This window comes from Nyctereutes procyonoides, unplaced genomic scaffold (genome assembly GCF_905146905.1).
Source record: "Nyctereutes procyonoides isolate TBG_1078 unplaced genomic scaffold, NYPRO_anot_genome, whole genome shotgun sequence".
NCBI lineage: Eukaryota > Metazoa > Chordata > Mammalia > Carnivora > Canidae > Nyctereutes > Nyctereutes procyonoides.
In genome coordinates this window covers 12,092,717-12,105,684 of record NW_026575020.1, presented here as the reverse complement: position 1 = coordinate 12,105,684, position 12,968 = coordinate 12,092,717, and the positions used below count along the sequence as shown (strand labels likewise).

The following is a 12,968-nucleotide window of genomic DNA, read 5'->3' as shown; positions in this document are numbered from 1 at the left end:
ATCACAGCAGTGACCCACTTTCAAATTGCAACAATACGAGAGAATATGTGAGTTAATGGTTTTCCCTGAATGGTGTGACAACACCAGTATTTACAATGGGTATTATCTAGCTCTGAATGATCAAGCCACTAGAGAACAGGTCTACCCTACAATAAAAACAGGTGAAATAACATCAGAGTCACTAAACTATCCCCTTATGCTTGGAACAATTTGCCCCAATTCTAGGAGAGGAAAAAAATATAAATAGCAATGATAACTTTATGAAGAAGTGAATACTCTAGTGCCCATTCTAAACAGGATAGCTGACTTTCACCAAAAATATAAAGCTTTTCCTTTGATAAACTCATGTCACCTAATAAAAATATGTGCGGGAGGTAATCAGAAAAGCAGTAATGATAGTTTGAGACCTAGAATAAGTACAATGAGAAGATGCTGTATTGAATCTGACTTCTGGATCTAAAAAAAAATATTATAAAGTCCTTCAAATGTTGCAGTACAGCATTTCCCCTTTTTCTCATAAATACCTTTTGCCATCTGCCTAAATAATTTCTAAGTAGCTTCCGAATATAAAGACAAAAAAAGCAGCTATTACTGACATTCTAATTTTAAAAGTTAAAATATTGCTAGTTTCAGACAGGGACACCTGAATTGATGCAGGAAGCTCACATAGACAAATATATGTAATCACATGGTTATAGTGGGGGTAAAGTTCACCTTTGTTTTCAACTAGTCGAGTGAAAATTACATGTTTATTTGACAATTTGTAACAGCTGAACATCCATATTTCTGCTGTTATAAGACATGCTGTGATGCAGATAACTACATATGCATATCTATGCACACTGCTCATTATTTTCTTTGCAAAATACCAACAGGTGTATTACTAGGTTAAAATATATGATCACTAAAATATTATTTTAACTTTCAAAAACATTTTTAAAATAGATATTTTAAAAGCTCTTGATATATGTAGCAAAATTGATTCCCAGGAATGTTGTGCCAAATTATATTCCCACCTGTAGTGGATGAGAATATTTACTTTCAACTTTAATTAGTGGCAGGCCCAGATGGCTCCTAAATTCGATGGATTTTTTTTTTTAATGTCTAATATATAACTTAAGAAAAGAAACTATATTCTCCACAGGAAGATTCCTGCTCCCTGCTTCCTTTGCTGAGGCATCATTTGGGTCCTCGTGGGTGTAGAAACCTTGGCTCCAGCTGCTCATCTCAATCCCGTGAATCTCTGAAGCTTAAGAGCTCACTTATCATTACAATTTTACCCTCTGTTCCTCTTGGTGCAGAGAGACATGCATTCCTTGGTTTTCATTTTTTAAATACACAAACATAATTTTAAATGTCATTTCTAAGTGTAGGAGCAGAATGGGGAGGGTTTGGCATGAGATCACTCTGCCATCTTGGTAGATGGTAGTTTATTCTGAATCTTGACAGCTCTATTTTCTTGCTTTAGTACTGTAGACGTTTTCATGATCATATACTGGTATGCTTATATATATATGTATATATATAAGCATATATAGCATATATGTATATATATATTTGTTTAAAAGATGTTGAATGAAATATATATATATATATATATTTGTTTAAAAGATGTTGAATGAAATATGTGTTTGGGTAAATATATATATACACACACACACATATATATGATATATACATGTGTTATGTATTTCTCTTTATAAAAAAGAGAACTTTCCGAATTTTTAAAAGATTTTATTAAACTTTTTTTTTAAAGATTTTATTTATTTATTAATGAGAGACACACACACACACACACAGAGGCAGAGACACAGGCAGAGGGAGAAGCAGGCTCCATGCAGGGAGGCTGACATGGGATGCGATCCTGGGTCTCCAGGATCATGCCCTGGGCTGAAGGTGGCCCTAAACTGCTGAGCCCCCTGGGCTGCCCAAGATTTTATTTATTTATTCATGAAAGACACAGAGAAAGACAGAGAGAGAGAGAGAGAGGCAGAGACAGAGGCAGAGGGAGAAGCAGGCTCCCCACGGGGAGCCCGATTCAGGACTTGATCCCAGGACCACGGGATCATGACCTGAGCCAAAGGCAGATGCTCAACCACTGAGCCACCCAAGAATTCCTCTGAATTGGCTTTTGACCTTTGAAAGATGTGTAAATCCCCCGGTTGCACTGATATTCAACCAAGTTGTTGTTGGTGTTACCCTCTCAAAGCTCTGGCTGCGAGCTGGCCAGTGTGCACTTGTGTTATAAGGTTGATGTAACAGTCTGAGGGGAGTAAGAAAGGAGCCAGGACCAGAGGTGGCTGTAAAGAGCACATGGCATTTGGGGCAGAAGCCACTAACCTGGGTGAAGTGCTCCAGTGCATGTCAGATGTAAAGTATTTCTATGCTGTCTAAAGGACCAAGCCCCAGTTGGCTTTCTGCTTGACACAGAATCTGTGAATCCTGAGGATTTCAAAAATGCCATTGACTCACCAAGATAAAAGAAGATAAAGAGTCACCAAGATAAAAGAAGATAAAGAGTCCATTTACCTCCTAATTCATTGGCTTAATTCATTACCCCTTCAAATTAGAATGCATTAAGAGCTACTGTCCTGCCAAAGTGACTTCCAATTATCCCATAATCTCCACTATTGTTCAGCAAGAGTAACAGGTTGGCTGTTCTTGCTCTCACTGTGTTTGGACCCTACCTGCCCTATTGAAAACTTTTTGGGATTTGCCTGTAACTGCCAGTGCTCTTGAAGATTTTTACTCCATTTTTGTATTCCATTTATCATTTTCATGGGAATTTTGAAGGAGGGTAGATGCCTGTGTTTGTGCTGCCAATCTTCCAGGAAATCAGGAAATCAGTAAGTTCTTACTAAAGACCTCCTATGGAATATCTGCCCAGATATTATTTTATTATGCATTTAAAAAACTGCTTCTTACTGCTTTTGTTACAGAACTATTTTTTTCGTCAATCTAGGTGTCAATAAAGACTGCAGTTCAAGCTAAGTAGTTATTTCAAATAAAGAGCACACTAAAACATTATGGTATTGACCATGTAAATATTGATGGAGATTGATACAAGCACCTTTAAGGGTTCCAAAACTAATCGAAAATTGCCTATTTATCGACGTAACATTTCAGTGGAAGCAGTATAATGGAACATACCAAAGTTTTGTTATAGTTAGCAATAAACAACTGAAAGATAAGATGCTGATTCAGACATTTAACCACAGTTTCCTGTGATGGTTACACTCTAACTCAAAATCGAAAATAACATTATTATATACTAAGAAAAGCTCTCTTCTACCGTATTTTCAAATGGATCTAAATTCAAAGAAGATTTAGACAATGATTACTTAATACTTAGTACAGAGAAAACGTATATTTAAATTAGCTGCTTTAAAATAGTAATAATGCAGTACCAGCATTATTAGCACAAGCAGTAGTAATCCATTTATGGAACATCTTATACTACCAGGTGCTTGGTTAGCTACTCTCCATGTATTTCACTTGATCCTCCAATCCTGCTACTTCAGATATTACGAACTCCACCTTTTATATGGCAAAAGAAAACCAGAGATTAAGTATTTTGCCCAGCGAAGTTGGATGGCTAATTGGGGTGCTCCCTGGGGCACCTCTAGGGATCATCAGAGGTTCTGCAGAGCACTGTTTACACGGGTTCAAACTGCTCCTCCAGGCTGCCTCTAAAATTCATGTACTTCTCCATTGCTAGAGGCATCCTGATGAGAGCTGGTTGGCCAGGTAGAAAGCATTCATGTTCTCTGTGATCCTATGTCTAGGTTCATAAATTGGGGTTTATGAACACACTAAAGATGGATGCAAATGTGTATAACTGCACATATCTGGTATAGGGCTTTTACCAGACTTCAGTGGAGGCCACCATCCAAAAAACGTTCAGAATTATCTTCTAGATATTCCCCAGAGACTGATTTTAAGTGATAACACCCAAGAAATCTGATTCTCATTTCTGAGGAAATCCCCTAGTATAACATCCCAGAGTGTACTTTTGTTAAGAAGAAAGTTGAGGCAATTACCCAAGAGAAAATTCAAAATTGTTACTTGAAATATGCAGAGTCACACCAAAGGAAATGAGGTTAGAGACTGCAGCTGAATTATCTACCTCATGGTAGTGATTTTCTGTGTTTCATTACATATAGAAAAGAGCTACTGCATGAAGAGAAAAAAAAATGAGCTGAGTTCATCTGAATTATCAAACATAAAAAGACAAGTCAGAAAAATTATAAAATTATTGGGAATATAGCCAATATTAGCAATTATATTTCTAAGTAAAAAGACAACGTAGAAACTATTTGCTAGTTTAAATAGCAGGCTAGGTACAATCTTATGACAGATAAAAAGTGCAGATGGAATTTTTCACTTTTCTTCCAAAGAAGTTCTGCTGAATTTCAAATATTTTCTTTGAAAAATCATGTTTGACAAATGTAAAGGTTAATGTTAGCAAGGTAATTAAAATTAATGATGGCAATGTCCGCTGGGTTATGCATGTGTGTTGCAGGTGTTTCCCTCTACTGTTCCCACCCTAACTTAAAAATGTCTAATATAGAAAATTCTGAGTATACACATAATACATTAGGAGTGATTATTTTCCTCTACCCTGAAATCTATATAATTTCTTTACTAAAGAGCTCTTACAGTGTTTTTGAAATATAATTTGATTTTTTTTAATGTAATAGGTTATACAAAATTAAGAAAAAAGAAAACCTCACTGCAGAAATTGAGCATATACTGTTAGAGGCATGGTTTCCAATCTTCTTTCTATAATATAGTTTGGAAGTTAAAAGTTACCCCAAAGAGTCTTTGAATATTATCCTCTACAAAGCCAAACCATTTACTACCCAGGACTTTACTCAAAACTTACTTGGATACTTTTTTAACAAGAATTGTATCGTATTCCTACATTTATAGTTATACATATTTGATATCTGGTCCTCAGCAGAGGGGAGATTGAGAATGGCAAACAGGGATAGTAGAATGGTAGAGGTCAGCACTAAGACAACCCACAGACAGACTGACATCAAGGGAAGAGACAAAAGAACAAACAGGTAAAAAGGGAGTCCAAATCTGTGAAGAAGCACAAGTGCTGGGAGACAGGAGGGGAGGATGGAAATGTCCAATGGTTTAAGCTCTCCTCAAGGATTGCCCGTTTGCTGGGACATTGCAAGTTACTCAGCCAGTTGCCTTGCTTCTCTTTCTTGCTCAGTGCTGACTCTGGGGGCATCCATTGACAGATCATGCAGTTCTTTTAAGAGAGGTATTCTGTTGGCCCTGGCTTAGGAGTAAATGCTTGAGCAAGCAGCTCTGATGAGCAGGGAACTGGTTCAGCTATTCCATAGCTCTTTAATTAATTATCCTGCAGGGTGCCCAAAGGTCTGTTCCTAGTTTTCCCTGCCTGCGATCCTGGAAGTTTTCTCATGGTTCTACTTAACTCACTGTTTCAGCAGTTTTGTCTTTCATCTTTATTGTATTTGGGGGTCTTTTGCTCAGCTGGGCTGTACCTTCAGTTTTATTTCATCTGTTGTATATTATTCAAAAATTCCTCAATGTTAGTTCTAATCTTTCAGGTTTCCAGCACTGCTGTGGATTTATTTTTGTACTTATTCTTCCATTTCAAAGAGACTTTGGATGGAAGTAGAAGTAAAAACATGTCTTAATCAGCTATCTTCTCTTGGAAGCCATTTCAGGAACTTTAAATAAAGTAAATATTCTCCTCCTACAATAGGTGTTTTAAGATTTTAATGATTAGCTATTAATTTTACTGTAGGCAAGCCAACACATTTAACAAAATTAAACTGTCAAGCTTGAAATTTCCTTTTGGTTTTGTTAAATCAATTACTAAAAAAAATACAAAAGTGAAAAAAGTGCAGAAAACTTACAATCCATATCAAGTATGGCCCGAACAGATTTAACAAGTTCCTTAGATTCAAGTGCCAGTGTTGCTGGGATATTACGTCCATTCCTTCTTAGTGGTGTGAGGGAAGTCTGAGAAGCTAGCATAGGTCTTCTTTCACTGTGAAGGGCAACAATATAAAGTTGAACTTATTGTACAAATAATAAAATCTTCTTGGTTAAATAATCTGAATTCTTATGTACAAAAATATTTGTATTTCTGGGAATATTGTATTCTTATAACCATAAAACGAAGTAATCACAAAACGTTTGTTTTCAGTTCTTTATTATGTAACAAAGACATGTATAAGAACTAGGTTGACCTCATAATAGGAGGAATAAATCATTTGTTGGACTTATTTTGTGCTTATGTCATGCTAACACAATGTAGCCCTTTAGTTTGTAAAAATTCAAATGAAGCACTTAAACATAAATTTATTAAATGGACATTTACTATCACTTCCTATAATATTAAATATAAATTCTATGTTTATTTGCTCCTGAACGTATCTTTTTTTGAAATTTTTTGAACTGAAATTATATAAAATCTAAAACATCACAGAGCATTTATATCACTTTTTGAAGATGTAAATGTCACCTGAAATGAATATGCTCTGGTGTAATTTAAAATACAAGGTTTTACTGCAAAAAACCATTATGTTGAAACTTTTACTTGAAAAGAGATCATTTTAAACTGGTAATGAAACCATTATTATTTATTTATTATTACTATTTATAATCCATCTTCAATAAGCATGATGGATTAATTCACAAGAAGCAATTAAAGCATCAATTCTCAAGTTCAAATACAGAGCCTTTATTCTGTGTTGAAAGACAAAGGCCAAAATTTATTACAGAAGTTATAGTATATTAAAAAGCTTGAATCATATTTTTGTAGAGTTCAAGTTTCCAAGATGTGGTGAAAAGTTGCTTAATATTTTTTAAGGTTACCATGAACCAGTTTAAGGCAAGGGCAGGCTCTGGCTTTTAAATGATCATTCTTAACACCAAAACTTTTGAATTATTATTCAAGGTCACAAGGAGATTCTAAGGGTGGTGATGAGGGACACATCTATCCACACAGGGGAATCTGACTGAGTATTTTAACATTCTTATTGAAAATAATTAACATGAAATTCACATAATTATCTTACATTATAAGCAGCACAGATAGCAATAAAATGTCAGATCTTTCATTAGAATAAAGCATTACAATAAAATGAGCTTAAAAGTGTACTGATATCACATAACATTTAGAATAATCCAATTACAATGTTGTACACCTGAAACTAACATAACATTGTGTGTCAACTACATTTCAATAATAAAAATTTTTTTTAAAGAATACTACTGTAGACATTTTTCTAAAGTAAAAAAAAAAGCTATGTGGAACGTTAAAATATAAGAATATGATGAATCATCATTTATTAAACTGTTGTTTTCATAGTAAAGGGCATAGTTTTCCTGTTTCTTCAAGCATGCATTGCTAGAAGTAGAAGTACATTGCTGGTGGCTGGCAGCTATTATAAGATGAGGAGAAAAAAACTGCTTTGAAAATATATATAAACAGGAAACTTCCTTTTGTTTATCTTTCATTATGTATCAAAATGACCATAAACTTGCAGTTTGAATTACATGAATCTTATTAGTATGTTTGTAGCTCTTAGTAGGAAACTTTAAATTAGAAACAAACTGAATAACAAAATCAAGGTGTATTCTCCAAATATATTTCTTTTATTTGTGTCTACTAAATGTTGAAAATGAAAGAACTGATTGCATTAACCTGTTTTATAAAATTCTCTTTGCCATAACAACTCATCTGCTCGGTTGAGACTGATCTTTAAGGTAATTTTTACTCATATACAGATACTTAGAAAACTTTAGGGTAATCCCATCTTTATAGAATTCCTAACAAAAACAAGATAGATGATTCCTACCTCAATTTTAGAGTACTTGGTTACAGTGACTGGCTAAATACCTCCAGGAATTTCTCTTACAGAGATGGAGTCAAAAACAACATGTCCTTGCATCTATTTCCACAAGACATTAAAAAACAGCATCCAATAGGAGTTATGTAGCATCCTAAGGCTATTTAAAAGATTTTAGTATTTTAGTCACAATTACAAAATGAAAAATGTAATCATACTCTACAGGAAACAAATATTCTTACCTTAAACTTGATAAAGGAGAAGAATTATCAGAAAATAATTCTTGAATAGTCTAGAGAAAACATGACAGTAAAGGAGATATGTAAGTTTGATATCTGTAAGATGTCTTAACTAAAATTTATAACCTACCCCCATCTCCCACTCCCAGTTGATTAAAAGGTACTTCTGTTACATGGAGGGAAAAATCAATTACACTGACATGGAACTGTATTCAGACATGTAATAGTTATGAAAATATTTCTTTATAGAGCAAATATTTATCAAATAATGTTTAAACAATAGTATTAAGAGTTTTGAGAAAGTGTTCATTAAAACATAGCATATATTTAGGATCATTTAACCCTATCTCAATTATTTCTCTCAACAATCTATTGGTGCTGGTCTTTCCATTATCTACGCCATTTTAAACCCGATTATAGGTTAGCATTGCTGTTTTGAGCCAGAGAATGTTTCACTAGTCACCAAACACCAGAACATTTAAATATATGTCAGTCATTTACAGATTTTTTAAAATGGACATAAAGTAATATAATGGGAAAATTTACCTCTACAAAATGAAGAAGCTTTTCAGTGGATGCCTCAAAAGTTTTTCGAGCCATTTCTGATTTTCGCAATTGGCAATCGAGCACTGTGATTCTCTTTCTTAACTCCTGAACACTTTCCTGGACAGAAGTATCAAAAGGAAGGTCTTACACATTTCTTTGATTTTTATATCAGTGGCTCCTATTTTCAGTTTATATTAACCAATATCCAGCATTATCATATTATTTATTTTCTCTTACTGTACATATCTTCTGACTTGGAGAGGGCATTTTACTAATTGCATATTTAAAGGTTAAACTGCACAGGGATGCTGCAAATTTTGAGATAAACTATATATGAGTTTGTTGATTCTTATAGTAAAATACATTTAAATATACATTTAAATCCAGTTTATCATGGCGTTTCTCTCTCTCTCTCTTTTTTTTTTTGGACAATACAGCTTGCCAGCTGTTGGCATAAACTGTTGCCAATGTGGCACAACAAAATTGAAGATACGCATATATATATTTAATGTACTCTGATCCAATGTAAAGTTCAGCTGGCAGGGAAGTAAAGGAATCTCATGGACAGTAAAGGAATTCCATGAAGACAAGCAACAACAATGCTGGGTAAACCCTTTCATAAGAATATGCATGCACTGCAGCATAATTTGCTCTGATAGTACATCTTTGGGCACAGTTGGCAAATGAGAGAACTTTAATAGGTGAATTAGAAAGAAAAAAACCTTATAGAAATAAATATATGATTTTGATTTTGGTTCTGGCAAGTGGGTTAAAAAAAGTCTATAATTTCTAATCACAAGCCCCTACTCATGAAAGTTGGGGGTCATAATTTGTATTACCCATGTGTCCTATAAATTTATAAGCTGAAATTTTAGTTTAAAACAGTTCCAAACTGGTAGACGCAAACACAAAACTTCTGTGGAGGGATATTTTCTAAATCCAGATCTCAAAGAATTCCTACATATTATGTGCCAAAAGAACATGACCTCAGGAAATAAGCTACCATGAATAAAATCAGCTGAAGGAAACAAATTATAGGGTCAGACCTATAAAGACAGCAGATATTGGAGTGATCAGATACAAACTATAAAGTAATGTTTAATAGGTTTCAAAAATTAGGAATTTAAAGCATAACAAAGGGAAAAGAAACTATAAAAATAGATCCATATAACATAAAATAATAAATCTTAAAAATATAATCAAAATTAAATTAGAAGCTCATTTATGGGTTTAATATCCATTAGATACAGTTGAAAAGAGAATGGATAAACTGGAAGGCAGAGGTAAAGAAGGCTTTCATAATGCAGCAGAAAAATAAAAATGGAAAATATAACAGAAGGAGAAAAGGTAAGGAGAATATAACTAGATGAAGATCTAGCATACACCCAATCTGAATTACACATGAGGGTTCAGAAAGAATGAAAGAGAAATTGCTCAGGATAACAATTTGGGGTTTTTCAGAAATAACAACAGACATTATTCCTTAGATCAGGAAGCTCAGTGAATCTCAAGCAATGTAAATAAAAATAAGTCAACACATGACTCATCACAGTCAAACTGCTGAACACTGAAGATAAAAAGATCTTGAAATCATCTAGAAAAAAACAACAGATTGCAAACAAATACCAGATTGAGTACTGATATCACAACCATGGAATAAAAACACTGAAAGAAACTGAATGCCAACTTACTTTAAATGTAGCAAAAATGTATTTCAAGAGCAAAAGTTCAATAAAGATGTTTTCAGACAAACACAACTGAAGAGAATTTGTTACCAACATATCCTCATTAAATACATTTCTAAAACATGTACTTCATTTTATTTCATAAAATAATTTTAGCAAGGTCTGAGATACAAAAAGAATGCTGAACACAGAAAATGGTAAACATGAGGATCTATTTAAACAAAGGTTGACAGCACAAAATGAACTGTATAGTGTCTAATTTATGGTGTTAAAAGTCAAGAAGGAACTAAAATACTGACAAAAATAGAAATTGAGTAGGAAGGGATGATAGGATTTATGTTCTAAATCCTATGTTTTATATTCTAAAGTGCTTATAATATTTAGAAGAAGGGGAAAGCTAGTGATTTGTGTTATAATTAGTTAACATAAAATGTTAAAATTTCTAAGATAATCATTAAAAATTAGAAATGGAGTACATACTTTCTAAACTAGCAGAAGGAAATAAATGGAATGAGAGCTGGTGAATACAGGAAAAATCTAAACCAATTAAAAAAAAAACAGGCAAGTAATAACAACTAAAAAAACAGCCAAAAAACACCGTACACATAAAATGCATAAATTAAAAGAGGGTGAAAACGAAGCCAAATACATTAGCAAATAAGAGTAAATGGAAAGATCTTTCTAATTAAAGGTCAAAAATTAGTATGATGAAGAAAAAATTCAGCTATATGTTATTTACCACATATACAATTAAAACACTGCATATAAACTAAGGACACTGCATATAAAACAATCCATCAAAAAACTGCAGAATTCTTTTCAAGCTCACTCTGAACATATGTGAACACTGGCCATATAGTAAGCCACAAAGCAACCATCAAAGATTTTGGAGTTGTTATGCTATAGACTAGATTCTCTGGACACAATGCAGTTAAACTTTTTGTGCCTCACTGGTAAGTTTATTAATAAAGATTCAATCATAAATATGTAAATTCTTCCCTAAGTAATCTATATATTTAATGCATTTCCAGTAAAAGTTCCAACAGCTTTTTTTCCCCCTTTTGCTTGAATTTATAAACCAAGTCTAAAATTTATATAAAAGATCAAAGGGTCATGTAGTTAATATGTAGTTATATACTTTTTTTTATTATGTAGTTAATATACTTTTAAAGAAAAAATACTAGGCAGGGTGATCAGATATCAAGACTTACTGTAAAAGATACAGTAACAAACAGTGTGTAATTGGCATAAGAATATACAAATAGACCAGTGAAAGAGAATAGAGAGGCTTCAGGAAGATAGGCACACATGAAATCTTGATATATGACAGAACTGATTTTATAGATCAATTAGGAAAGAAGAGACTTTTGAATAAATGGTGCTGGGATAGTTGGTCATTCATTCAGAATAAAGAAAGAATAAAATGGATCCCCACCTCCATATAATGCCACAAAACCAATTATAGAGGATCAAAACTTCAAAACTTTAAAAAATATTTTATTTATTTGAGAGAAAGAGAGTGCACACAAGCAGGGGGAGGAGCAGAGGGAGAAGGAGTGAGAGAAGCAGATTCCGTGCAGAGCAGGAAGCCAGGTGTGGGACTCAATCCCAGGACCCTGAGATCATGATCTGAGCCCAAGGCAGACACTTAACTGACTGAGCCACCCAGGTGCCCCCAAAAGTTTAAAATTTTTAGAGGCAAATATCAAAGAATACTTTTGGGAATGGAATAAATTCTAAAAAGACATGAGGGAAAGGACTATATGAAAATCAATGTTTATTTTACCATTGGGTGAAAGGCGAACCATAAATTGAAGACTTTAATAACATATAACTTAATACAGGAATAGCAACTGAACATATGAACAATCACTACATATCAATATGAAAAGAAGAACCCAATGGAAAATGTAATGAAGAGGCATTTCACAGAGAAACACAAATGCCTAACAAGTACATAAATATATACTCAACTGGGTATCTGGGCCAGGGGTTAAAGCCCTGGTTTATAGCATAGGGGAGTATAAATAACTTTATTATGGCTGATTTTAAGCTACCAACCTGATGTCACTGAATATGCAGTTAAGAAGAGATGCACACAATCACCTATTGTGAGCCAGTGCCAGCTGGTCCCAACATACCAGTGGCTCAAAGTCGTTAGTAACCAGGGAAATCCAAATTAAACCACAATGAGATTTACTTATCACACCTACCAGATTGATATAAATTAAAAGTAAGTGAAAACAAAGTGTCAGCAAGGGCGTGGGGTAAACAATATCTCTCATTCACTACTGATGGGAGTAAAAATTGGTTCAAGAGTTTTTAAATGCAATTAGGCATTTCCTAGTAAAGTTGATGGATCATCATTCAACCTAGCAGTTCCATTCCAAGATATGAAACCAAGAAAAACTGTTATGTATGTAGAGCAGGATATATGCACAAAAAATTTTTTTTAGCAACGTTGTTCATAATAAAGACAATTGGACTGTTCATCAAGTACAGAATGGACAAATAAACTGTAGTATATCCATTTAAAGGAGTACAGAAAAGCCATGACAATACATGAACTGGCTATAAATTTCAAATAGATGAATTGGAAAAATAAAAGGTTGAGTGAAAAAAGCAAGTAAGAATAATACATGTAGGATATTTCTATT

At 33.6% G+C, this 12,968-nt stretch overlaps 1 protein-coding gene across 7 annotated transcripts in view; it reads right to left on the bottom strand.

Moving 5' to 3' along the window:
- Positions 1-12,968, bottom strand: part of STXBP4 (syntaxin binding protein 4) — a 185,764-nt gene that overhangs the window by 83,355 nt on the left and 89,441 nt on the right. For 6 of the 7 annotated variants that reach the window (XR_008665698.1, XM_055335437.1, XM_055335441.1 and 3 more), the window contains 3 exons: positions 8,627-8,743; positions 8,084-8,133; positions 5,901-6,034 (listed from right to left, as the gene is read on the bottom strand). Coding sequence is in view for 5 of the 7 variants with exons in the window: in XM_055335437.1 (XP_055191412.1) it covers positions 5,901-6,034; positions 8,084-8,133; positions 8,627-8,743 (301 nt within the window). In the remaining 2 variants the exon portion in view is untranslated. Of the gene's footprint in view, positions 1-5,900; positions 6,035-7,850; positions 8,002-8,083; positions 8,134-8,626; positions 8,744-12,968 lie in introns of those variants that run through there. The other variant, XR_008665699.1, reaches the window with a different exon arrangement.